The sequence below is a fragment of the Tauraco erythrolophus genome, chromosome 10 (genome assembly GCF_009769465.1).
Source record: "Tauraco erythrolophus isolate bTauEry1 chromosome 10, bTauEry1.pri, whole genome shotgun sequence".
NCBI classification, from domain to species: domain Eukaryota; kingdom Metazoa; phylum Chordata; class Aves; order Musophagiformes; family Musophagidae; genus Tauraco; species Tauraco erythrolophus.
Genome location: NC_141474.1, coordinates 25,735,388 through 25,762,960, shown reverse-complemented (window position 1 = coordinate 25,762,960; position 27,573 = coordinate 25,735,388). Strand labels below are relative to the sequence as shown.

General features: G+C 47.1%; 1 protein-coding gene across 2 annotated transcripts; it reads left to right on the top strand.

The window, feature by feature from the left end:
• The first annotated feature begins 20,183 nt into the window (after positions 1-20,183).
• On the top strand, positions 20,184-27,187 carry DMBX1 (diencephalon/mesencephalon homeobox 1). Of its 2 annotated transcripts, none has more exons than XM_009977410.1 (4): positions 20,184-20,335; positions 24,554-24,749; positions 25,958-26,312; positions 26,787-27,187. In XM_009977410.1, exons 1-4 carry the CDS (start codon positions 20,184-20,186, stop codon positions 27,185-27,187), a joined length of 1,104 nt encoding a protein of 367 aa, XP_009975712.1. The 2 variants fall into 2 exon arrangements, with proteins under 2 accessions (XP_009975712.1, XP_009975713.1); XM_009977411.1 differs by having other exon boundaries at positions 20,184-20,337; positions 24,571-24,749.
• The last annotated feature ends 386 nt before the right edge of the window (positions 27,188-27,573 follow it).

Below are 27,573 nucleotides of genomic sequence, written 5' to 3'. Positions count from 1 at the left end.
GGAGGTGTAAGAAAGCAAGCAGGAGAGAGAAGGTGTTGGGTTCCCTTTAAAGCAGGTACCTAAATCTGAGGATTTTTTTTTAAAACCCCTTTAAGATGAAGGCTCTGCTAATAACATGTCCAGAAGATGGCTCCTGGCAAATTGCTTTGTTATTCTTGTCAAAAAAAAAAAAGTCCCTTGGAAGCAGTCAATTTTAAACCATATATCAAAATGATTAATTGCCCTTAAATGAGCAGATGTTGAAGTACCCTTGAATGGGGCTAACGCCTTTTTGGATTGCAAACATAATGTATTCATGGACTTGGAAAAATATCATTAGGGCTATCAATTAGCTATAAGCACCAAAAGCTTTGGTGACTCCAAGGTGTTCACTTTCTGTAATTTTTTTTTCTCTTCTTTTTAAGACTTAAGGGGGAACAACTGATTTTGCTGGAATAAGGTTAGCAGGTATTTTTTTTAATGCTGTGCAGAAAACCTGGCCAAGAAGCTCAGATTGGAAAAACTGAAGAAACACGGGCTGACCTCTAAATATGAGTAGGAATTAGCCACAACAGCCAGGACTTAAGCAGAGACCACAAGTAGAGTGGGGCAAAGAAACAGAAGAGAGGGAATAGAAGAAATAAAACTGACATTGCCAGGAGGCTGCTTAGGATATAATTCTGCACTCAGCCAAAGAAAACGTGCTAAACTGCAAACGTTGGACAAAGGCTGGAGTCGATTTGGGGAGGGAAAGGTGCTTTGTGTCCTCCTAATTTGGGGAGAAAGGAACTTTTATTGCATAGTTGACCCTGGAGGGAAAAAAAAATTAAATTCCTCTTCCTACTAATCTTGCTTTCCTCCAAACCTCCAAGAGCAAAAGGAGAAATGTAGCAAGCTGTGGCTTGAGAATTTTAGTAACAGAAAATCCTTAAAAGTGAGCCTGTTTTGGTCTCTTTTCAAATACTGCATCAAATATATTTTCAATGAATTCATGGAAAAAAGGAGGCAGGGGAGAGAAAAAAAAACCTTTTTAAATCTGTTTAAGTTTATAAACAAGATTAAAGAAACAATGTCAAGGGTCTTATGGAAATGGTGATAGTGCCCCTTTAAATAAGAGCAAGTGGAGATTTTCTATATCACTGTGCAGTTTAAATCTTTCTTGATGGACCGGACACTAGTCCTCCTTAAATCCTTCAGAAAGCTGCTTTAAGGAAAAAGGCTGCGAGGAATTTCTTCTCGCTTTAATTGCTTAAGAAACGGTTCCCACAATGAGCTGTGGCCTAGATTTGCCTCTCATTTAAGTTCTGATTTTTAAAAGTTCACAAGTTAATCCCCTTTCGGTCTCACACGAATGCGGTTGGCGTCGGGGACAAAGTACTGGACAATGTCTGGAACATTTCAAACCCCCAAAAGATGCCCCATACCAAAAAAAAAAAAAACAAAAAAAAAACCACCCCAAACCCAAAAAAAACAAACCAACAACCCCCCCCCCACAAAAAACACAATCAAAAGCATCCCCCCTCCAAAAAAAACGCCAAAACAACCCCAAACAAAACAAACCCAAGCAAAGTCGCCTTGATTTAGTTAAGTAGCTATTTTTAGACCTTGATGCCATTATAATTTGAGGCAAGTAGAACTCCTCTTGCACTGTATCTGCCGCAGATCCAGGAGTGAGGAGGTTTGTCAGTATTGGCAGTTTTCTTCTCTGTCCATCTTCCAAAGATGGGGCAAATTATTCATTTTAAAACTAAATGTCCGCATCTTTAGCCCGGTTTAATGTCCTGGCAAGAGGTGTGATAAAATCCACAAAAACTAGGAGAGAGAGAAGGAGGGAGTTAATGCATTAGCTGTTTAAAACATAACCAACTTGGCTTCGATTTCAGTTGTTCTGAAGGAAACAGTCACGATTTCTTTGCAAATGCAAACAAACAATTCTGTGTGTATGGGGATGGGGGGATTTAAAATACTCAGGATAGGGAAATTACATGTTTCTAAATAAAATGAGGAAAGCACAATTTTCTTCCAACATTATTGTCCCATTGATTTTTTTTCTCCAAAAAACAATTTTCAAATTAAAAGTAGCAGCTGTCCTTCCCGTCATGCAGGTGAGGGTGCTCAGAGCCTACATGGAAACCTGAAATTCCCGGTTCGCTTAGGAAAGACATAAAAAATGGTCTTTGAAGGGGATTTTTTGGTACATGTATAGACCCAGCCAGTTAGCCAAAATATTGCCGTTAATATCACGGAAACTTAAAATGCCCTTTCTACTCGGTGAACTAACAAATTTCCCCCACCCCGTCTTGTAGTGCAGGATCAAGTCGGGGTGGAATATTTATGTATATTCATATTTCATTTTGTTCGGCGATGCAAAACTTCCACACCAAAAATTGCCCTATTTCTGCCCCTTTCTCCCCGTTGTTTCCGTTTGTTTGGGTTTTTGTTTGTTTGTTTGTTTTGGTTTTGGCTTTGGTTTGTTTGTTTGTTTTTAAAATTATATCGTTATTGTTATTACTGTATTGCCGAGGGTGGAAATAGCCATTTGTCGCCCAGCGAAGCCGAGGTTGGGTGTCGGACCCGGTGCCGGCCGCAAGTTTGCGGAGCCCCGGGAAGGACGGGGCGGCTCAGGAAGGAGTCCTGCCGGAGAAGAGGGGAGTTATGGGGGGATCTCCCCTGCTCTGCAAACAGCCCTTTGCCGGGGCTGCCTTCTGTCCTGCTCAGTCCGTATCGCTCCCTCGGCTCCCCGCTTTTTGGAGAAGAAACCCCCGTAGTCTCGGCGCAACCGGTACCCGCTTCCTGATGCTTCGCCCACATCGACACCTTGGGGTGCAGGGGCGGGGGGGAGGTTTAAATGGGATAAATCAGTTGTGCGGAGAAACTGGGGTTACTTTTCCGAGCTGCGCTAAACGCGCTATTTACTCGTTTCTGCAAAGACGCTCTGAATTAAGGGCAGTTATTTATTTATCAAGGTTAAACAGCAGAAATCCCGTCGCTGGAGAGCTCGGAAAGATTTTTCTGAAGACAGTGGGAAACTCTAATTAATTCTTCGGGGGGAATTAAACGAAGGATTTTTCATCGAAGCAATCACAAAATCTCCGGTGCTTAATAGCTCAGCGAGCCGAAAGGCGAGACAATGGTGACATCGCGGACCGAGGGGTTGGGACTTGGTGCCTGGGCTGCAAGCGACAATTCAGAGACAACCGAGGAGACGCGTTGCCCCCACCCCGACAGGCACAGCACCCCCCCCACCACCGGCACACGGGGAGACCCTTCCCCGTTGCATTAAACGGAGGAGCCCTGCAAAGTTTTGCCCGTTACTTGAGCAGATTTTTGCACCCCGGGGTTACGGTTTGTGCCCCACTTCCCGCCGGCTACAGGTCCGCGGGGCTGCTCCCAGCCAGGCTTTGGGGGGCGAGGGGAGGTTAGCAGGGGGGTCACTGAATTTTAGCGTGCATCGCCTGGCCGCGCCCCGCCGGCCCCCGTTTCAACTCGTTGTGATTAGCGGAGCAGGGAAAGTGTCGGTTGCAAACTCGGGGAAGGGGTGAGGGGGCGATCCCTTTGCAGAGTCATCCCCAAAACGCAAGGACGGCTGTTCCCCTGATAATGCTCCGGCCAGCCCCGGCACGGCACACCGAAAAACGCCCCCGACAAGCGATAACGGCGATCAAAGCGCCGAGTATTGCCTCATCGGTTTCCCTGCCAGAAGCGGGTGGTTATTAATTAGAGGGTGCGGAGGAAAGGCAGTGCGAGGGGCTCCCCTCCTTCCTGGGGAGCAAGTGGGACTTTGGCAGAGGGAGGGCTGGAATAGATTGGAATAGATTTAAATAGATTCACCCCCTCCCTCTCTTTGCCGGGACCATCACTTGGTACTCTGAAACTTCTTTGGGAAAAAAAAAAAACACAACAAACCAGACAACAACAACCAACCACGAAATAATAAAAATAAATACAAGAAAGTGGCACTTGGAGCCTTCTAGTGTCCTCAGCCAGACGGACCTCTCTTTTTTTTTTTTTTTTTTTTGGTCAGAATTTGTACAAAATATCAAGCTCAAATTAAAAGGTCCTCTTGCCCCCCCTCCCTCCTTATTCTTTCTTGTTCCCTTAATTCCTGTCTAAACGGTTTTGCTCTGGGAGAAGAAATCTTTTCTATAGGAGGGAGAGAGGAAAAAAAACCTTCAAGAAGAGAAGGGTATTATTGTTTTAATCCTCTTACCCGCAGTCATTTTAAAACAGGGTGTTTTGGAGCCTGAAATGGCGTCTCGTCTCCCAATTCCATCCTAAATCCTCCTGGGCTGGGAGAGAATCTAAAGGCAAGGAGCTGGCATCTATTAGCAATCTCTCTAAAGGCTTTAAACTGCTCTTTCTGCTGCGAAGGCATGGCAAAGCTGAAAAGCAAACACAACCACCGCTCCGGTTAGTGAGCTCTGCCAGATAACCAGCCCTACCGCTGGACGGTACCTGCGAAAATCCCGCAGAGAGAGAAAGGAAAGAAAGAAAAGAAAAAGAAAAAGCTGGTTTTCTTCTTTTTACACCCTGAAAAAAAAAATAATCGGGGGAGAGTAGAAAAAAAAAAAGGAAAAAAAAGCGAGGGGATCCGTTAAGGGGGGTTCCCCCCCTCCCCCGCCGAAGCCCCGTGGCCTCCCCTCCTTGCCCGCTTTCCCTTCCTCTGCTTTCCCTGTTTGCCCCCGCACTGGCAGAGCCGCTCGTGTGCTCCCGGCTGCCGGAGCGGAGCTTTCCCGACGGGGCGGGCTGCGGCCCGGTCACCCCCAGCTCCTCTAATTTCGTCCCTCTGTGCCGTGTCCTTGTCCCCATCCTCAGCCGAGGGGTGCAGCAGGCTAAGCTGGGACAGTGAGGGGGGCAGGAGGAGAGGCGGGGGGGTGCTGTGCTGGCTGTGTAATTAACGCTGGGAAATTATCCCCCACCAGCGACTCCACGCAGGGAGTCTTCAGGGTCTGCTCCAGCGTGGTGCTGAGCAGGGGGGCGTAGGGGGAAGGCAGGCCCCCCTCCCCCATACCTCACGGACCCCATCGCCCCCTCCCCGGCCCAGGGTCTAGCCCTCCTCCCTCCACCGGCATCCCATCCGCTCCCAGGGATTTAATTAGGCGTTTACACCTCGGCTTGGAGTAAATGACTGGTAAGAAGTGGGGGGTGTATCAGCAGCCTCGTTTTGATTGACAGGGTGGAGGACCATTGAAAATCTTGCTGGGTAGCTCCCGGGTCGCTATGAAGCTCCTTTTAAAAATCCTTCTTCAATGCTGCCTCCCGGTAGATGGCAGCTCCGCCGGGCGCGGAGGCAGCGCGCAGGCAGCGCGGGCAGATGGAGTAGGGCGGGCCGGGGCGCAGCGCCGCGCCCGCTCCCCGCACGGGCCGCGCTCCCACGCGTGTCACCGCTCCCACGGCGGGCGGAGAGGTAAGAACCCCCTGCACCCCCGGGCAGCGCGGCTCCGGGTGGGCTGGGGATGCGGAGGGAAATGGGAGGGGTGTTTGGGGATCCTTTCGAGGAGAGGGAATCTCTTTGTGGGGGACTCCGCGCCCGGCGGAGGAGCCGCGGGCAGGGATGCGCGCACCGTGGAGAAGGGGAAGCCCAGCCCGGGCTTCAGTGTATATCCCGTCTTCTCCTGTCCTTCTTTTTTGTTTAATTTGGAGTATAGTAAGCTTTCCCGAGGAAAGAAAAAAAAAAAAAAAGGAAAAACTCCAACTCTCAGCTTAGGGCCTCCATCACACGAGTGAAGTGGGGTCGTGGGTCCGCTCTGGTGTGGGTTTAGGCAGCTGGCGGGGAAGAGCGGGGTGTACCCCGGCGCAGGGGAAGGTGAGGACGCGCATCCCTCCGTCTGCCGGGCTCCGGGGGGAGTGTGGAGAGCGCAACTTTCCCCCTTATTTCCATAATGATGTTTTAATAAGCCGCGCAGCCCGGTGAGAGCTCGCCGGGGACAGAAACCGCCCCGAGCGAGGCCGGGAGAGAGGGGGAGGGAGGCCGGGCCATGGCCCCGCTTGGAGCGGCGGCTTTGGGGTTGGTTTTTTGGTGGTTTTTTTTGGTTTGTTTTTTTTTTTTTCGGATGCGGCTGGAACTTGAATGCGGAAGGGCCGGCAAGGGAAGGCAAGACTCCGGCAGCGCTAGGAAACCTTTCTAGGGAAAATCACCCCCCCCCCTCAACCACCACCCTTTTACGCGGTTAGACGGCACAACGGACGGAGACCCGCTTGCAAAGAACTGGGGGGCCAGTTTGTGCCCCCTGCCCCTAGCTTTCACTCTTTAAGAGATATATAAATCCCGGACCTGCACTGTCAGGCTCGCTTGATAAATTAAGGGCTTCTCAGTCGAAACCTATTTACACCTCCATTATAGGGCTAACCAAATGGGGATCAGCATGAATATTTTTACCGCAAGAGATCTCATACATCTCCGCCGAAGTCGCCCCTCGGGCCATGGGATAACAGATAGGGAAGGGGGGGTAGACGGGGAGCTCCGCCGCGGCCAACACATGAGCGGAAAAAAGTCTGTGTCCCCGGTCGGTACCGGCTGCCCGGGACACCAGGGACTCGTCCTCCTTGCATGGGGCAAGGAGAGGGCGAGGGTGACCTCCCCAGGAGCGGAGCCCCGCGTTGGGAGGGACACGGGATCCTCTATCCGAAGCAAGGCGCTCGGGGAAGTTTCTCTTCCGAGAGAGATGGGGTTTGACTGCGAGACCTACCGCGGCTGCCCCCCAACTTTTTTTTTTTTTGAGGTGAGGGGAGCAGAAACACCCCGCACGGAGCAATCTGGTCCCTGCGGCCGGCGGCTTTTCCCGCCTGCTCTTTTCATTTATTTCCAGACGGAGACATCGGGCGGCTGGGGAGGGTGGGGAACAAGGGTCAGCGCATCCTGGAACGAGTCCTCGGTGTCCCCGAGGGTCGACTAGGCGAGTCCGGGGGCAGAGAGGAGGGAGGGGACAACATCCCCCGTTTCCCGGTGGGATGAGCACACCGAACGCTGCCCGATTCCTTTCGAAACGAAACGCAGGCGGAGAGAAGGGGCATCAAAGCCTGGGGACCTGGGAAGGGCTCGGCCCAAAACTTCTGTCCCCGGGGGCGCGGAGGGCTCTGCGAGACTCCCCCCGAACCCACCGCTCCAGCCGGCCGCGCTCCGGCTCAGCTTCTAGCGCCGGGGAAAAAGAAATCTCCCCCCTCCGCCCCATCCCGTCCCCTCTGGCGGCCCCCTCCAGTTCCACTTGGTTAGCTCAAGTTTTCCATGTAAATGACAGTAATAAATATCTAATCATGTCCCGCAGCTATCGGCGGCTCGCCGAGCAGCCGGCATTAATGAGACATCCAGGAGAGGTAGGGGAAAAGGGGAAAAAAAAAAAAAGAAGGAAAGTTGGGGTTTGTGGTTGTTTGTTGTGTTTTTTTTTCTTTTTTTTTTTTTTTTCCCCCGCTTTCCCCAAAATAGTCTCTTAAAAAAGAGGCCCGGCTGCGCGGGATGGGGAGGGGGGAAGGTGCGGAGCCCCCCCACTTTCTCCGGAGCCATCGCACCTGTGGGTAGCTCTCGGGTTCAAACCTGTCTCCTCTAATTAACCCTCTCCCCAAAACCCCAGCAATCTCACCCCCGGGGCGGGAGGAGGGTAAGCGGCGGGCCCGGTCACATCCCCGGCCCGGGGGCTGCCCTGCCGAAAGCCCCGCGGAGCTGCGTGTGCCCATCCCCGCCGTGATTCCCAAACAATTAATGGGGCTGCAAAGAGCTTCTAATGCTGATGGGGGGTCGGCGAGGGGGGAAGGCTAAGGCTGAAATTAAACCATGAGAGTTGGATTTGTTCTCCTAACGCTAAACAAACGGAGTGATTACCTTCTTTCCAAACGCATCAGTCATACTACATTAAGTAGCAGAGAGCTAATTATCCCAATTAGGAGGCTGATTTATAATTAATGGCTTGGACCAAGTGATAATTGGATGTTAATGGATAACAGTTTTGTCTGAAGTAGCCTCCCGCTTCCCCGAAGGCAAGGCTAGAGGGTCGGGTTGTGAGTTTTGTGTTGTTTCCGCCCCCCCCCCCCGCCTCTTCTCTCACCGCTGCACGGAGCACAAAGCAAATGAGCAGCGAAACCGACTCTGGGCTGGCTCGGAGGGGACCGGCCGGGGCGGGGGACAGCAAGGCCTGGGGAAGGAGAGGGCATCCGGCCTGGCCGGGGTTCAGCGAGGTGAGCTGAGGGGGTAACCTTAGCGCCCCACTTGCCCAGCTTTTCAAGCAATCCCTGCGGCTTTTTTCCTCCCCTCTCTGAGTTTCCAAGCCGTGGACACCTGACCCGAAGCAGTCAGGTTGTCCCATGTCCCCAGTGGGTGCTGGGTTTCTCACCCACCCACAAGGCGTGAGCCGTGTCCTCCATGAGGGGCAAAGGCTGAGCCCCAAAAGGCTGACCCGCTGTCCTGGGGAGAGCAGGATGGGGCTCGCCCGAGCGGGAGAGGTTTTAGACCCTCCCTGGTTCACGCTCCCCGCGCAGTGGAGGGCACAGAGTGAGTCTGCAGTTTCTCACCGCTTCGTGTTTCTCTCTCCATACCCAGATACTCGCATCTCAGAACTGGCACACTGACTGTTTAGCGTGTCCTTCCACGCTCGCTTTTCACCTATGAGTAAGTCGGTACAAGTCAATCCCGGTTCCTCGTTTGTCCCGGCCAGAGAGACTTGGCCCTACAACCCTTTGGCTTTCAGATCGTGTTTCTAAGTTCAGTTTTTCCCTTCTAACTAAGAAGTGTGAGGGCAGAAAATTCCTGAAAGGGTAAGAGTGATTTCAACCCCGAGTTACCCCAGGACTGACAAGAGGTTGTATTAAATTACACCAAAATACTTGATGCAAAAAATGTCCGAGGTACACAGAAAGCCAGTTTGGATTGGCTTTCCCTGCTAATTTAAAGGGGTCTTGATGTTTAAATGGGACGTTCTCCTCGTGCTCACACAACCCAGCAGGCTCCTGCAGTGATGTTATTGCTGTCTCAGAAGACGCAGCTCTGTTTCACAGAGCTGGGGCAGATGTTGCTTCTCCTTAGTGCCAGGGTCACTACCTGCAGCAGAGCCAGAGGAGCTTCCCACAGGTCAGAGAGAAGGGCAGGCTGGCCAGGCAAGTTTTGCACGATACAGTCGTAGAGGGAGTGACTGCAGTGGGTTTTGTTCCTAGTGTCATGCCTTTAGCCTTTAAAAAACGCTTTGCTGGGAAAGAGGAGAATCGGATGAAAAGAAGCTGGAGTGAAGAGAGTTTCTATCCCCTCTGTCATCAGCCCTGCCAAAACAAAGGTGCTGCAGAGAAGGTCCAGGACGAAGCTCTTCTAATACGGCTACCTGCTGGTTTTGCTGGTGAAGCCATGGGTAAACCATTTAGCTAGAAGCAGCCCACAATATCTAAGACACCAGTTGTTCTTTCAGTGATTTTTTTTTTGGGTACTCCAAGATTCAGCTTGTCAAGTAGGAAATATTTCTGCTGAGGCACTGATGAACGTCAGTCAGGTCTGAACCCTTTCAAAAGGTTCAGTGCTGATTTCCACCACTCATGTCTGAACAGAAATGTTTACAACTACCTCACTTCCTTTGGTAAAAACATAGAAGCAGGGAAAACGCCGGAGAACAGAGATTCAATAAAGCCCAAATTTTCCAATCCTATGCAGCTACTGATAAACTAACCTACTTTGAGGCAACATCCATCAAAATATGCTTGTTGCAAAGAGGGTGGATAATTCTGAAATGCAGCTAAATATTCAGGAATTGGTGGTGCACTAGGGTTACCCAACCCTGGATATTTTTCTACCTGTCTGTTCCAGTCCAAGAGCTACTGAAATTGAATTATTTTATTGTTTTTTCCTCTTTTGACTTCATCAGGTTTTGGATCAGGCCCTTTATGATTTCTGAAGCACCTCTGGTGCAGATACAGCTCCTGGGAAGGAGAAAGGCTCTGAGGGAGGGCTGGGAGCAGGAGGGACCAGCAGTTCTCCAAATGGTGACAAACGGATGTTTACAGCCAGGGATTGTGAGTGGGCAGCAATACAAATGTAATTTCTTCCTGGTAGCTTCTGGCACAACTCTTTCAGGACCAATTGCAGCCTCTGCATGTCCAGAGCAAACATACATGAGAAATGCTGCTTTAAACTCTCCAGATGTTAAAATGTAAAAGTATGAGTTGTGGGGAAGTGATGCTTGGGAACTCCACTAGCATCCTTCAAAAAAAATTGGGCTGGGGGAGTTGAGCTGATAGATCTCAGGGGGCAGAATATGCTCCTAGCAAGGGAGCTGCAGAAACCTGATGTCTTCAGCTGTTTGATGCCCATAGTACTGAGCACCGGAAGGAGGGAAGCAGGCAGCAGCTCTGCATGCTTTTGGTGTGTGTTAGCCCGAGGTGGGTGAAGATGCTTCTGCTGAAGGGCGGCACGTCTCCCTGCAAAACCCAGCAGATATTTTGCTGCTCTCCCTGTTTTACAGCACGCAGCTCTTTAAAGCTCAGATCACCTGCTGGTGGCCAAAATATATTGCTTACCTTGGCAACTGCACTTGATTCGGTGTATGGATCGAAATGCTTACGGGAAGTGTTACATGCACCTGCACCCTGCTGCTAACTCCAGTTCACCGCCTTGTTTTAAGGTGCAAAAAGCCTGTAAAAGCCATTGAACTCAAACAGCTTTTTTAAATGGTAGGTAGAAAATTAGTGTTATCACTTGTAAAGAAGAAAAACTCAAACTTCTGCCTTATTCTTTTAAGGTATTACAAGTGTCCCACAATTGCATGGCCAGCTGGAGCTGCCTTTCAGGATTTTATTTTTTTTGTTCTTTTTGACTAAGGTAGGACTTCTCTGTCATTTTGTCTTATAGCTGATCTTAGTCTGAGCAGAAGTAGTTGCCAACATGTGTTTTGTGACTGTAGTTTTGAGTGCCATGAGCATCACCTGCAGGTGTAGACCTAGGGTCCAGCTGTACCTGCAGAAACATCCTGGGTTCAGGCTCTCAGCTTCTGTTTCCTTCAAAATTCACTTGTTCTTTAGATCTCTCCAAAATCAGCTCTAAGCAAAATTTTACTTGGTGTCAAAGCCTTGCGGCTTTTCAACTAAGCAGCTGAAAGAGCACCTAGGAAAGTAATTTTGTGCCAAGTGGGTCAAACTCCAAGGATGCAGCGATAACTGCTGTATTTCACGAAGACGCGTTGCTCTCTCCTCGTGTGCGTGCCTAACTGCTCTCAGCTTAACACCCAGAACTTACGGCTCCAACTTACATTTACTGGATCAATAGCGATGGTGGGTGGAGAAATTGCCCTTCCTCCATGCCTCATCCCAGTTGCTGCCCTTGGAGCCCAGCACCTCAGCTGAGGTATTGCATTGGGGGTGAGCACGTGTTTCCTCCTGCCAGCCCAGTTCCCAGGCTGGCAGCACCTGAGAGCAGCAGGAGAGGAACTGGGAATGTCTTCAACTGCCTCAGCAAACCTTTACAAAGCTGATCTGTCAGGGCTCGCTTCTGGCAGCAGCCGAGCAGCCAATCTCTCTTGTTAGGACTCAGGGCTGGGAGGTAAGATCAGTGTTGTGGTTGTGGTGCTCAAGACAGACAGAGGTCCTGGTTGCTGAGTGTCAAAGGCTTGAAAACATATTTCAACACAGAACTGTAGATCCTTGTCTCCTTAACGAGATCATATCCTGGGTAAGATCCTCCAGGATATTGCTTGGTCTTCCAGGGACGCTAGAGATTTCTGAAGCCCCACCAGCAGCCCCAAGGAGCTGCCTTCCAGCCAGTTGGTTTGCTCATGCAAGTGATGTGTGGGCAAATACGCTGCGGGCAAAATTGTTTCGGGGGCAGAGAACAGGCGATGAGCCGTCCCTTGTCCTGTCAGCAGCCCTGAAGGGCAGAGTTTGGAAAGTCTGGACCTCTCCTGTTGTTGTTTTGGAAAATTCCCTTTGCCAGCTTTAAGGCAAATGAAATGATGCTTCTCTAGCAAAGCCATTTTTGCAAAAGTGAGAGGAAGGGCCAGACAAATGGCAAATACAACTAAGCCAGGAACCTGCTTGTTTTGGAAAGGGGGAGGGAGGAAAGTTCCATTTTATTTTATTTTTCGTATAAACACCTAAGTTAAACACTTTAAGCTGTTTGTGAATTCAGTGGTTTGATTGCACAGTGATTTAAGGTTACTCTGAGCCCCAAAGTCGGGCCAGCAGGGAGGCAGAGATGCTGTCAGGTCTCAAGATGTGAGATCAGACGGGCAGTGTGGGTCCGGGAAAGCCTGGCTGCGGTGGGATGTGGCTGCGTTTCACAGCCGTGACCATGGAACGTGCAGCGGCATCGCTGGCAGAGCCGGGGTGGAGGTATCCAAACTCCCTGGAGTCAGTCCGGGCTCCAGGGTTTGGTTTGCATTGCGTTATTCCTTGTAAGAAATCTAAAATGCATGATTTATTTATTTCATTTTTTTGCTGTTGACTGAGCTGGAAGCAGAATGAGATTCTGAAACTACAGCCAGAGTGATGTTTGTGTTAAGAGCTTTTATTTACCCAGGAAAATGTTTCTGCTTCAATATAAGTTACAAGAGCTTCTACTGAGGGTTGAGCGCGGCTCCGAAGGGGAGGAGGAGATGCGTTTGTACCGATTCGATCTGTAAGCACTGACTATCAGGTGTAAATGACGGCAGGCAAGAGATTTAGCACCACAGTGATATTTAGTGATCCCAGTCCTGGCTCTACGCTGCTCTGCAAACTGCCGGACTTCAAACCTTAAAACTGATGCCTGGCTGGAAAGCAGAGACTTCGAGGATGCCTTTATGATATTTTATTTTATTTTGGACCTTGCGAGCCTGCCCTTTGAAGTGTGCCTCTGCAAATAGAGGTGCTGGAAAGTCTTTTGCTCGGAACTGTCTAATCAATCACTCAGTTCTGTTACCTGAGGCTTTGGGGGCGGGGGGGTAGGGGAATGATGATTTCACAAAAGCCTCAAATAAAAATCACGGCAACTGATGAGAGTTACTTCTGTCAGCCAGGGCCTGTTATCTCAGCCACTGACAACCCAGTGTCCGAGTATGTAGATACCTACAATAAAACTTCCCCATCTTAGCAGGATGCTCTGAGGTTTGTTTTACAAAACTCCTAAACCCTCTCACAAGCTATTACTCTCCCACTACAAACAGACGAGCGTTACAAATATAGTTGTTGTGCTCTTTGGCAACACAGCCCCCACAGAAGCAATTATTTGGCAAGGTCTACCCAAAAACTGTGCTGCTGTCCCTAACTGGAAGTGTTTTCAAATTTCAGCTGCTAGCAAGCCCCCTGGTTTCAAGAAAAATATCTTTTTCATTTATATTAAGGTCAGTAGTAGTAACTGAACGCGAGGTGTGAGAATCGGTGTAATTAGTCAGGTTTTGCTTACAGCGGGTAGTGACTTGTTTAACTAGACTAGGTCTAATTAAGAGCTCGCTCTACCCTAAGAAATTAATTGCATTTAAACGCAGGATTTACACAGGTGTAAAAATATTGCAGGAAGATTAGAAACGGGGAATCTTGATTTTTTTTTTTTTTTTTTTTTTCCAGAGCTGTTCTCACTTCCTTTATTTCAGTCATAAGAAAAGTCCTTTGGAAGCCTGTTTTTTATGGTGCATGTTGCTCTCGGACTTTGATGTTTGAAAGAGAAAATATGATGTATTGCAGTATTTCAAATTATTTATATTTCATCCACTACAAAGGTGAGATTGTTTCCTTAGACATTCAGCAATCTCACGCGAGGAACAAAACTGATTTATGACACACTGGTTATTCCATGATTTTGGACCTTTATATATCTTAAAGATTTAGGGATATAAAAAAAAAAAAAAAAATTGAAGAAGACCTCTTGCAAGGATCATTTATTCAGACCCCCCCAGGTATGTAATTCATTTAGTACCAAATACATATAAAACCGATGTCTGTGTGTTGAGTGAGCCTATTTTCATAGACTATCAGATAAGCAGAGACAGAGATTCATTATTTATCTTGCTGATTTAAAGTGTTTCTGAATAAGGACTCAAAGCATAAAATCATAAAGCAGAACAGCTCAGGAGCAGGGAGGGGAATATTTTGTTGTGATTTTATTTTCAATGGTTTTTATTGCCAGCAGTAATAAGGGGGACATTGTTGGCACAAACCACTTGCTGTTATTCCCTGTTAGTAATGAACAACGGGTTCCCGTGCTTTGCATAAAGACGAGCAGCGATTTGTACCACTCAAGCAGGTGCTCGGGCTGGAGGACCTCAACTTTTCTTTTTACCTGACAGGGCTGCTTCTATTTTTCTCCTGTCACCTGCAGGACCCTCAACATCAGACAAGAGCATCAGACTTTTATTTCATTACTTTTTTCCTTTTATTTTTTTTTTTTTAACTGCTGCTTTTCTCGTGCTCAGGCTGTATCTTGCATCAGGGAACAGACCCGAGGCAGTGCTGAGCTCTTCCAAACTTCAAATGCATCTCTGGAAAAGCTCTGTTCATCAGAAATGAATGCTGTTAAAATTCTCTTCTATCATGAGCTGTCAAAATCCAGATTTAACTTTTTAGTACAGTTTATTTTTCGCATGAAGAAGGCCTCATACATATCTACCCCCCCCACAATCCTCCCCAATTTCTGGAAAGATTTAATGAAATGATAAAGTAACACCCCCACCAGTCAAAATCACTCTGATATCCTCTTCTTGACTCCTTTAAGAAAAATTTGGTCTTTTTAACTCGCCTCATAGGTTTCGTAACCCCATTCTTCATGATGGCACCTCAGCATCTTCTGTAGGTCAGTGAATTTAGTCTCTGTATTTTTCTGAGTTGAGAATGACTCAGTATGGGGCAGGACCAACTGGAGGGAAAAGAGAAAATGGTTCCAAGCCCCTGCAAAGCTTCGAGTCCTACATCCAGAGTCAAACTCATCTTACCCAACAGCGTTTGCTTGAGCAGCACAAGTGTCTCATCCTTGGTGGTTTTTTACTTCTACCTAGGAAAACTGGCCAGAATAAGCTATTGAAGAAAATTCCTCCATTTCGACACGGTTTAGATTCAGGAGCAAAGGAGGTGTATGTTTAATCTGGAATAATGCACTGGAGCAAAACCACTGTCTTGGTTTAAAATGCCTTTCCTCCAGAGCAGGATCAGCCCGGGGAGCTGCCATGGATGTCCTTACTCAGGACAGCTCAGCGTGGGGACAAGCTCTCCAGTGCTGACACGAGCTCTGTGGCCAGCACAAGTGACACCTGTGTTTGCAGGCTGCAGGGATCAATACGTTTCTCCCTTAATGAGTTTTGTCAGTTCTGTATTTTTGTTAAAGGCCTTGTGTGTGACTGGCAGGTGAAGCTGGGTACAGACTGATGATGGGGAGGGGGAGTAAAGGGGTGAAATGAGGAGAGGAGAGAGCAGAAAACGTACCTGATCTTAAATTCTTGACTGCAGTTAATACAGCTCCAGGGTGGGTTTTGTGGTTTTGTTTTGTTTTGTTTTTTTTTTCTCTCTGATAGAAGGGAAAACATGGATGTTTTGTTACAAAGTACTCTGCAGAAAATGACAGTATCTCATTTTTAAAAGATGTTTTGTTCTGAGACCTGTTTCTATTCCACACACACACAAGCCAGTAGGAATAGAAGTTTTCACCTGGCAAGGAAATTCATGGTTCTGTCCTCTGTGCGTCTTGTCTCAGGACAGAACTATGTGCCTGGATACGATATTAGTTACCAGGACACTAATTTTTAGAGAAAGTTAAAACCTTTTATAAAAGTCGAGAATCCAAATCTGATAATATTAAAGCCCAGGCTAATTTTCCGCTATACGCTACATCGCTAAGTGGTATACATTAAATTGTACTACTCTTGTGCTATGGCTTTATGGGAAGCTGAGGTTTTCAAGGCCAGCATTGGGAAGTGACAAATGGGAGCCATGTTGCACCAGGAGGATGCAGGTCTGCTCCAGGATAACGGGGTTCCTGTCCCTGCCTGGTAGATTTGCAAATTGTTTTGCATCAGATTGAACAGCAGCAGCTGAATAAAGAGTGGTCTGCTCTCCGGATCAGTCTGGGATGGGCAGAGACCTGCGTTGCCTGACCTCTAAGTAACGCAGAGGATGGAGAAACCACACGTTCCCATAGCCAGCAGCAGTTAAAGCTAAGGCGGATTGTAAGCTTAAACGAGAGGTAAAAGCCATAGGAGAGTTTTTGGGACTGAAGTAGCGATGTCGGGCTTGCAAAGGCAGAAGGAGCACAAACCTTGGCAGGGTGCGATACCCAGCACCGCTGGAGACCTCACGGTCTGGTGCCGCAGAACATGGATAGCCAGGAGAGGGTGATTCTCCCGCTGCCAGGGATGGGAGGGTCACCGCTGTGGCCCTGAGGGGCTTTGCAGACGGAAACCACCCGCCCCTGGGGGTATCAGCCCCAGGCACTGCACGGAGGCATCTGTCCCCTCCTGCGGAGCAAATGCTGCAGGCTCAGCCCGCAGGCTCTCGGCAGGGCAAACCCAGGCTAGCCTCACCCTACACAGCCATTTTCCTCTCATCTGTTATTTTCCTGCACCTTTTCTCAGCTTCCATCTCCTTTCTCCACTGCTCCCATTCTTTAATGATGTCTGATGCACAGAAGCAGGGTGAGGCATCCCCCCTTTCTTTCGAGATGGACCCTATGTTACCCTCTCAACTATATTGATGACCATTCAAGCCCCTACCCTTCCGTAAAGCCAAGAGCTCAAACTTTACTCTTATCCTCTTCCCATCTGCAGCTGTTCACGAGGCCCTCCAGCCACCCAGAGACATAAAAGATGCATTTGCAGATTTTGAAAATTAAAACCATCTATACAGCCAGTGGGAAGGGATCAGCTTATTTGGTTGCTTAATGAAATATAAAGATTATTTTAACCAGTGTAAGCACTATTCGACAGCTTGTGAAACACAGCAGTGGCTTGATGAATGGCTTTCTCCATTAAAAAAAAAATTGCTGCATGATGTCTTTTAAATATTTAATTTATTGGGGTTGGAGTGTGCTCGGAGCCGACAGTTAAACAGGAGCTGTTTGCGGTCTCAGTTAACTTTACTTATTAGGCTGAACAGTCTCGCTCAGTAAATGCAAGATATCTCCTTTCCCTCATTTTTTATACCGAATCTGGGATGATACATTTGCTGCATAAGTGGGTAGGAAGTTCTGCCTGTTGCCTGCGCTGCAGCACACCAGGCAGTTGTCACTACACCTGTGATGGGCATTGGCTCCCATCAGGAGTCCATTGTTGAGTCCCCTGTTTTTTATATTTTTACTTTTTAATGGATGCACTTTCTTCTAGGCCATGCAGAAGAGTTTGTTCAGACATACATGTACACAAAAAAGCGTCTTTTAACAATCAAATAAACTGAAATCTTCCTGGAGCAAGTGTTCCAGTGGGAACACCGGGCTGCAGACATAACATCATTGGCAGTGTCCTTGGAAGACTATGTAATACTGGAAAATCCTCCTCCTCTCCCTCTTCGTTCTTCCCTTAATGTGCCAGCTTGGTACACCACCAACGGCATGCAAGGGGGATTAGGAAAGAAACAGGCGTTTCTGTGGCTTGAGAGTCAAAGACACTTGGCCTCCCACGTATCTCCTGGCAAAGCTGAGCCCCGGTGTGGATTCTCCAGCGTCTATTAAGGACAGAGGTCTGGCAGCAGCCCAGGGCAGTTAATAGGTTCTGTGTCCTCAAATGGTTTTCGCGAAACACGCAGGAACTTAATAAGCTTTGAGACGTCCACCCCACCGGCCAAAGCTGGTGGAACCGACCAGCCAGTTCACCAAGTCAGGGGGTGTGAAGGGAGGAGGCAAAATGAAGATGCAGACCTCTGTTTCCCTGACTGCATTGGCCAGAAACATCAGTCCTGTTCTTGGACAGTGAAAGCAAAGCAGCAAACAACTCCCTGCCTTCCCTAAGCTTGATTAGAGCAGAGCTATGGCATCCTTGTGTTTAGGTCAGCATGCAACCCAAATTTATCCATTTCACAGTGGTTCAGCTCAGAGCAGCGTTGGCTTTCTCTCCTGCCAGAGTGAATAAAACCTTGACAGGGTATAGATGAATGTTGTTATTTTATTTTGAGGATGTCTTTGCTCTTCTAAAAGCTAGGGTAAATTTTGAAATGAAACATTTTGAAAATGAATTCAAAATTAATTGCCTGGGTACCATAAAACAAAGCAGATCTAATTTTCCCCCGTTTTCCAGGACTAGCTGCAAAATACATCTCAGGCATCCTAAAATGCATTTTTTTGATAAATCAGCTATTCACATAAAAATTGTCAGCCTGTACTTTGAAGTAGGAGGTAGTTGGTTTTTTTTCTTATATGCTTATATAGGATGTGGTAGGAAAGGATGTGGCTGGTCACATTCTCCATGGGCCATAAGGATTGGCTGGCGTTGTGCAGAGCAAGGTGAGATGTGTGTACTTTCCAACTTGAGGTACTCTATAACTATGTAGCTGCTGAATAGCTGCTGAGGGTTATTTTTGAGTCTAAAACTAAAGAATTGGGCAGTGAATCTAGAGTGGGCAAACAGGAAGGCACAAAACAGATGAAGGTAGAATCAGAGCGTGTATCAGATCTCTGTGGTGTAACCACATCTGGCTCTGTCACCCTCCACCAGCTCTCTTGGCACTGAGATGATGTGGTGGCAGATCAGAAGGGACTCGGTGAAACAGGAATGAGGCTGAGTGCTAGATTCCCAAATTACTGGTTTAGAATTATTGCAGCCTCTTTGCGAAGACAATTCCAAAGGCAGCACTCACACTCATGACACAAAATCGCTCTGTCAAAATAAAATGTCCCAGAGCAACGAGGACCATCCCTGAGGTGGCAGGGTGTTTGACCAAACTCTGACTGCATAGCTTCCCTCCTTTGGTCCTGGGCACTGCGAGGGAGAGATGCTTGTGAGGGTGAAGCTAGAAGATGCCCTGGGTCACTGCTAGACCCTACAACACAAAATTCAGCTCCTTTTCTGAGGAACTACGGTTTGGTCTCTGGATGTTACACAAGGTCACTCCATGTTTGTGCTTCCTACATGAAGTTGGTTTGGGAGAGAATGGGAATTCAAAGCAGGGGTGGTAGCGGGACCAACTCATTTCCATTCCTCCCTCTTCACCAAGAGTCTGTCCTCTCTGATACAGATCAGGCAAATATGAAGGTCTTTCCTCAGTACAGAAAAAACAACTGATGATTTTTCATTTTTAATCCAAAGTTTTGCTGTTCAATGAATCAGATTTCTCCTAAAATCATGGGAGTAGAACCACCTTTCTCCAGTGACCTGAACTATTTTCTAAGAGGTTTCCTAGGTAACCTGTCCGCTTTCCTTAAGTTACTCCAGCTGGACCTCTTTTTCTGAATGATCTGACTTCTTTGACTTCCCAGACAATGACTTGCTTATGTAAATGGTGTTTTAAAAATTTTCTTTTATGGCAAATGTTTCACGACTTTCTTTCCGATGTCTTACAAACTACAGAAACGGCATCCTGGAGGCCCTCAGTCATTAATAACATGGACGAATGAAGCATCATGCAGCTTTTGAGATCAATATTAGCTCAGTTTTACAGATGGTCTATAAGGAAAAACAACTTGAAGTTTCATGCAGAGCCCACAGCAGAAAAAAAGCCATTAGTTTTTTGAAATAATTTTCTTGCTATTGAGCTATGAAATGTCAGTATTTATTGCAAACCTTAATTCCCTCTTTAGCCATAACATTTTTGTTTCTATTACACTACAGATTTATTTTCTTTTATACCACATGGTTGGCTTTTTTTCCCTTTTTTTCTTTAACATTTATGTTTTGTTAAGAACCACCTTAAGAAAAATGAATGGAAATAAATTATGCACGAGTGGGTTAAGATAAGAAAAATTATTTGACATTATAGAAATAGGATTATGGAACAGCCCGCTGTAGGCAATGTCTAGGACAGAGCTAGGTTGGTTCATTAGAAGTAACAAGAATATGATATATTTTATTGTGGTACGTAAAAAAAATCCTTTCCCATCTTTTGTTCAGCTGATCATGAGTGGGATATGGTCAGATGCTGATCTTTAAGCTTAGAAGCCAGGCTGATGTCACTGCTGCTCTAGGTCTACGGGAGGCATTTTGATCCCTGTCCCAGAACCTGTTGGAGTTGTGAAGTTGGAAGCAAGCCTTGCCTGCAGCAGTTTAAGTTTGAGCTCAGCATTTCCAGAGCTGGAATAGCAAGTTCCTAAGCACCTCTCTCTTCTGGCGGCTTTTTTTCAGGTTTATGTCGCCATGCAGCACTATGGAGTGAACGGTTACTCCCTCCACGCCATGAATTCGCTGAGCGCCATGTACAACCTCCATCAGCAGGCGGCTCAGCAAGCCCAGCACGCGCCCGACTACAGGCCCTCTGTGCATGCCCTCACCCTGGCAGAGAGACTGGCTGGTAAGAACAACTCATGGCTTTTGCTCTTCTCTGGGAAAAAAACCAAAACAACAACAACAACAACAACAAAAAACGCAAAACAACAAAAAACCAACCCTTTGTGCTTGCACCCAGTGAAACTCCCCTTCGGGAGTTGGAGTGTCACATAGCCAAGTGGCACGGTGTGGTCCCGAACACTGGCCACGTGTTCGTGGCAGTACTGGCTGCCAGCAGACCACTGCACCTTGCTGCAGACTGGCCTCTAATGGCTGGGGAGCCTGGGGATGAGAGGGAGCCCAGCCCCGCTGGGTGGGATTGAAAAGAGGGAATTAAAAAGACACTGAAATATATTTTAACAAATGAACAACAAATAGCAGAAAATTTTACTTTCATGTTAGTAAATAACAGCACAATGAATATGAGTGCCCAGTGAACTCGATTTCCCCACCAAGGGACCCAGGACTTACATCTCTTAACAGCCATTCCTGCCATCCCAGTTCTCCCATCTTGCAACAATTTTGTTTCTTGTCCTACCAAACACTCTTTCTGTCTGGCAAATGATCTTCATTTGGATCTTCTTTGGGTCTTACCTTGACCTATTTCTTCCTGGGGACCCTAACTCTTGGCTTGGGCAATACTTTCTTGCAGGTCCTGCTAGCTTCCTCTCTGTTGCTTTTGTATTTTGCCTTCCACAAAAGAGGTTTTTAGGCTCAAAGAAAGTCAATGTGACTCCACCCAGAGAGTGTTATTTACTCAAAGTTGTTGACGGTAGGACAGGAACTGCTGCTCCAGAGGATATAATCTGTTTTTCTGTGTTCAAACATGAATGTAACAGCACTACGTTGATACTGTCATTAGAAGAAAGTGCAAAGTCCAGATAGTATTTCTGAAATGGTAAGGGAGACTGTTCAAAAGTAGTTGATGGAGACCTTAGAATACTTGGTATGGTAGGGCAAATATAACTGCTCTACATTTCAGACTATAACAAAACACCTAGATCTGGCTGAGATCATTGAAGGCTATTGCAATGCAAGTGGTCAACAGCCATGACATCACCATTTTGATAAGGGCTTGGATGCAGTGTGGTAGAACAGACCTGATAACCAACATAATGAAGCTAAAGCAAAAAAAATACCGCAAATGTGATTCTAGAGGCCTCCTCAGAATGAACAATCTTCCCTGACAGTCTGAATACTACACATCTGCTTTAAGATAGCTTTCTAGCTGTCTGATATTACAGGGGGGAAAAAAAAAGTGAAGTGACTCCTACCAGTCTAGAATATATGGAAAAAAAACACCTACCCAGACAACTCTAGTGGGCTAAATTTAAGAGACATGGGCTTAAGCCAAAATAAGATGCAGAAGTTTCAGGACAGTCCTCCTAGGTGGGTAGTTCATGAAGGTGTGGTGGTAAAGGTCTTGGACTCTTTGGATCAGTGAACCACAGTTGACTCTCAAATCTTCATGTCAGCAGTGTTCCCTTATCCAGTTGCTAGTAGTGACCTCCTTAACACGGTTCCTCAGACAGCTCACTGTGTCCTGTGGCATCTCTGGGGGAACTGTAGAGCAGATCTGGGAGTCACTGTCCTCATCAAAAGGGAACTGGAGTGGGATCAAGGAGACCTGGACTCTAATCCTGGCTCTACTGCTGGGCTGCAGAGTGATGACAGGTGGGCACTTTCCTTGTCCTGGTTGTCCGTCCTCTCTTTTCCTCACCCTTTCAGGGTGTCTGTGGTCAGATGGAAGCAGATGGTCCTGAAGTCTGCAATGTGCCTTGCAGACCTTGGATCTCAAGGTGCCCCTTTCCTAGATGGAATGATCTCTTGAAAGCTTTTTGTGATCACCTTTATCTTTTACAGTAGAGCATGGAGGACTTAATGTCTTTGACCCTAACTAGAGTCAGAGCAGAGGGAGATAAAAAAAAAATAAAAATACAAGAGCTATTCTCATGTTCTTGACTGGGAGATTCAATTGGTTTTCTGACCTCTTATCTTTAAAATTAATAACTCACCTGGAAGACTTTCCAAATTAAATCCCGTGCTCCCCTTGTCTGCTTATCATCAGCAGGGTAGGCATTACATACCTACGAGCTGGTTCCTTTGCAGTTGCTTCACATTCTGTTACTTCTGAATATCTTTCAGTGCAGGGTTATAGATCTCATTTGCCTTCCAGGGACAGTCAGAATAAAGCAGTACAAAAGCAAATGACCTTAAGTCAGAAAACAGAGGTTTCTGATTGTAACTGCAAAGCCTCACCTGCAATTTATATTCTCCTTCTTGCACAAAGCCTGAAAACATTGTTAAAACATTAAAATAATTGCTGGTTCGCTCTCGTTGGAGTGGCCAAACTTAATGCATGAGCTGCCGCCTCTGGGGAGCTGGTAGGTCTAACCTCTACTCTAGAAATTAGGGAATATTCCAGCCTGCAGGTAGGGTGTTTGGTTAACCAGTGTCCTTTCTCCTGATTCCTTGTACTTGAAACACAAATATTAGCTTTGTGAAACGTTTCGGGGTAGCTTGAATTCCTTGTCCTGGAACATCCCTTCTCCTCGCCTGGCTGCACCTTGAGCTGTGTCTGAATGCTCAAGGACGGCCTCTTTGCCTCCAAAGTGGCAGCTCTTACCAGTGTTTTAACTCCTCGAGGAGCTCCGATACCTCAAACACAGAAGCCTCTTGTGTGCAGCCAACAAGCCAACACTGTGTTGCATTTGGCTGAAGACCGTTAGTCTGATCACGTCTTTTCCAGGTTACCAAAACCACACGGCTTTGGCAATTGCCCAGGAAGGCACTGCAAATGCTGACCTGGAATGAAACAGCTGGAAGTTTGGAAGAGGAATGCTCAAGTAGTGCAAAGCTGATTTGCTACGCTCGTTAGCCAATATATTTGGGACCTGGCTGTGTGGTTGTGGGGCCAGCTTGACAGCAGGGTTTGTTTTATGGCTTACATTCATGCCACGATGCTCATCACAAAAGCACAAATAAACAGCAGCGAGAGCCTTCCTCTGGCTTTCCGCGCCAATAATGCCGACTTTTGTCCCTATTAGGTTGTTTTCTAGTGTGCTCATTCCTCCCTTCTACTGGAAGTCACATTCTTAATGGAATTAAAAACGATACCAGACACTGCTCTTTCTGCATTTCCTCTTTGAGAGCAAACCTCTCGCCAGAGTGTTTCATTCCAATGCTGTAGCACAGCATGTCCCAACTTTCATAATAAAGGGTTTTTTTTTCATTTTAAAGTAACTCATTTTCATTGTTTTAAGATCTTTCTACTCCCCCTAACTGTTGTGCAATGATAATGCCTCTGGTAAAATAAGTCCTTTACTCCTGGCTTCAGATTTTCCCCGTTTGAATTTCTTCTCTGCCCTCAATTTTGCAAACACAGCTTGCAAAGTCAGACCTTCTGAGTAGCTCCTCTACTGAGAAGAGCTCAGCACATGAGCTCTGGGCTTCCGGTGGGGCTGGGCTTGGTTCCTGGCTGGTGTTTCCACCCCAGATGCCGGAGAGTGTCCATGCTCAGTAAAGCACGTGCTTTCAAGCTAAACACATGTAAGCACATGAGCTTAAGTGCTTTCCTGTACTGAAGCCCAGAACAGCTCTCCAGTATCATGCCTTGAAGACTACTACAGTGAGCTTCATACAAGACACTAATGAAGAGCCAGCTCAGCCTGGTTTCTGGGAAGATGCATGACTTCTAATTCAGCTGCAGCCAACAAAATGAATGGGAGGCAGCTTTGTTTGAGCTGCAGGGACTCTTCCCACTAATCAGCACAGAGCATCGTGGCGGTGTCGAAGCCTACTGAAGCTCTACCCTTGGCTTCAAGGAGAGTATGGCACATGACGTTGTGTCCCTCTCACGATTACAATGGTGAATGTCTCCAGCTTGTTTTCAATTGTGTTTCTTAATGTAAGAGGCTTATGCCATGGTGGAGTCTGGGCATCTGCGTGTCCTGCCCTACTGATATTGGAGCAGGTTGGCTTACTTAAACAAATTTAGCACTTGAGTCTCAACAGTTTCCACATCTGTTATAAAAAGAGGTTCCCTCTCCAGAATAGACTTTCTAGTCAGAGGTTTTGTCTCCTCAGATACAATTAATCATCAAAATGAGTGCATGTGTTTCATTAGATCTAGAGCCATGAAAACTCCATTTTATAGGTTCATCTGGTGTTAGCAAGTACTTTATTCGACTGTCAGCATACAAATTCCAATAATTAAATTGGCCACTTTTCTTGTCTTCCAACGGCTGTACATTTCAAGACATTATTTTGGAGGCACGTTATGGATCCCAGCACCGCAAACAAAGGCGAAGTCGCACAGCCTTCACTGCCCAGCAGTTGGAGGCGCTGGAGAAGACCTTCCAGAAGACTCATTATCCAGATGTGGTGATGAGAGAGCGACTGGCTATGTGCACAAACCTACCTGAAGCCAGAGTCCAGGTACTGATATTTCGTGGGTTTGTGAGTGAGGATGTTTCAAAGAGTATAGTGGGGTTACCAGAGGGTTGACAGCTCCGTTGACCTTTCAAGATTCTTCCAGTGTAACCAAAGATTTTGTGTCAGTACAGTTGTCAAAGGTGGAAGGCAGAGGGGATAAAATCAACTGAAGTCACACATCTGCTAAAGAAATTCTTAATCCACAAGCACATTTTTTAAATTTAGGATTGTCTGAAGTGTACACTGGTTTTCATTTGTTCTTTCACATTTCTTTTGGGGAAATTTTAGAAACATCAACAGAAATCTACTTATTTATTTGCAAGGCTTTTCTGGTTTTCTCAGAAGAGCAGAAACCCAAGTAATTCCAGCTGCTCTTTTCCACCAGTGTCAATATTCGTAACATCTCAGGCCAAGGTTTGTTTTTGGTTTTTTGGTTGTATCTTTTTTTTTTTTTTTAATTTTCAACTAGTGCAATGTGCTTTATAACCTGCTGGTGGGGAGGTTCTTGCATTGCTTGGCTTTAAAAGACTAAACAGCAAGTTCTTTAGTGTGAAGTGAAAAAGTAGTAGGAAAAAAATAGTTCTTTTACATCAACTTCAATGTATTTTATCTTCAGAATTTTTGTTTCCTCATCTAACTAACCAAACAACACTAACAAGGTTTGCAAATACTTTTCCTCCAATCCATGTCTACTGATTTAGGTTAAAAAAATAGAGGATTCTCTCCGCCTTCCTTAAATTTGGTTCCCAGATAACAGCCTATGCCTGTAGTGACTTCTTTGAGTGTTGCCACTGTAGTTTTGGTACACTTATAACCAAATGGTTTTAGAAACTAACACTGTAAGTTTAGAAACTTACTGTACTGTAAGCCAAAGTAATGTCATGAGACTCAGCTATAAGACATTCTGGTTGGACGCAACTTCTTGACCAATTTAGAAATAACCCCCCACAAAACAACACTGGTGGAGTGGCTTAAAGAATCAACACAAATGCTGGAAATTTTTTGAACTGTATTTGTTGTGCTATTTGTAGAAGCACTGAAAACAGGTAGAGCTCTTAAGATTCAAAAAAGCAAAATGACATTTGGGCACAGCGGGCTTGCAGTATCTCATTAATTGGGGTTCCCCTGGAGCTCCCAGGCTGAATGATGCTGAATTTGGCACTAAGCAGAATTCTCACCAGTTTTCCTCCTTGCTGTTTGTGACATTGAAGGTTTGGTTCAAGAACCGGAGAGCCAAATTCCGGAAGAAGCAGCGTAGCCTGCAGAAGGAGCAGCTGCAGAAGCAGAAAGATTGTGAAGGGAGCCACAGCGAAGGAAAGACTGAGCCACCTGTGCTGGAGACCCAGACCACCACTCCGGACACCGAGAAGGTCCAGAGCCTCCCAAGTGAGGTAGGCGCAGACCTCAACCTAACCCTGTCGGAGCAGTCAGCCAGCGAGTCTGCACCTGAGGACCAGACCGACAGAGAGGAGGAGTTTAAGAGCACCTTGGATGAAGCTAAAGTGGACAAGAGCCCTGGTGCAGACAGCAAGGCTTTGAACTGCAAGAGAGCGAGCCCAAAAGCAGGTGAGGGGCAGCATCTTGACGGGGATGGGTGTCAGGACCTGGCATTTCCAAGGGGGATACTGGTGGTTGGGTATAATCCCTTATTCCCTACAGTGTGGGTTCTTCCAGGTAGGCTGCCCAGGCTTGTCTTCTCATCCTCAGCACTAAACAGGACACACAAAAGCCATGACACTTATTGTAGCAGGAACACAGAAAGAGAAAAGACCTTCTGCTTGGCTTAGCATTTGGGAAGAGCAGTGCCCAGCAGCAGTAGGAAAGCCATAGCAAAGAGGTCAGCCTGATTTCTAGGAATTAAGATGCTAAGTATGGAACAGACACATGTTTAGCCCTCCTGAGCTAACACAAGCCCTCTCTTTCACCCTCCTGATGCAAGAGAGAAGCCCATGCTGCAGTCCCAAACCCTATCAGGATGTGGATCAGCACCTGCATCCAGCCTGTAGAAATAACCCTCATCCCCTCTGTCTCCTGCTACAGAGTCCCCTATCAGCGCAACCATGACGCCTTCATCCAGCAGTGGCCTGGCTCAGACTCACTCCTACTCCTCCTCGCCCCTGAGCCTCTTCCGTCTGCAGGAGCAATTCCGCCAGCACATGGCGGCCACCAACAACTTGGTCCATTACTCCTCCTTCGAAATGGGGACACCATCTGCCATGCCCTACTTGGGCATGAACGTCAACATGGCGCCGCTGAGCTCTCTGCACTGTCAGTCGTACTACCAGTCGCTCTCCCACGCTCAGCAGGTCTGGTCCTCCCCCATCCTGCAGGCCTCCAGCTCCCTTCCAAGCCTGAACAGTAAAACGACGAGTATTGAGAACCTCAGGCTCCGGGCAAAGCAGCATGCGGCATCCCTTGGGCTTGACACCCTACCCAACTGACTACCAGATGAGCTACTGTTGCCCGCGAGAAGATGCACCAGAAGTTGGCACTAGACATGTCACTCCTTGAACTCCCACCCACCCTCATCTCTTCCTGGAGTAAGGTGCTCCCTTTCAGGGAAAACTTTGCGTTTATTAACATCTTATTAGCACCACGATTGCATCAGACGTTGCTACTGGCCTGGTCTTCGCTAAATATTTAAGGAGGAAGGGGGAGAGGATGTATGTTTAGACAGACAAACTGTCCTCTGGACTGCCATGAGTTAAGCCTGTAATGTTCAGGAAAAGTCCCCTTTCCTCATCCCCGCGATAATGTGCCAACTGTGTTACACACACCTTTTTTGTTGTTGTTGTTGCGTTCTTTGGGAAAAGAAAGGGTCCTGCTT

Bases quoted from the DNA above. Each gene is read 5' to 3' on its own strand.
- DMBX1 (XM_009977410.1), top strand. From the start codon at position 20,184: ATGCAGCACTATGGAGTGAACGGTTACTCCCTCCACGCCATGAATTCG. The intron at 20,336-24,553 runs TGGTAAGAACAA...CTTGTCTTCCAA, and splicing joins ACCCTGGCAGAGAGACTGGC to CGGCTGTACATTTCAAGACA. The intron at 26,313-26,786 runs GTGAGGGGCAGC...CTCCTGCTACAG, and splicing joins GAGAGCGAGCCCAAAAGCAG to AGTCCCCTATCAGCGCAACC.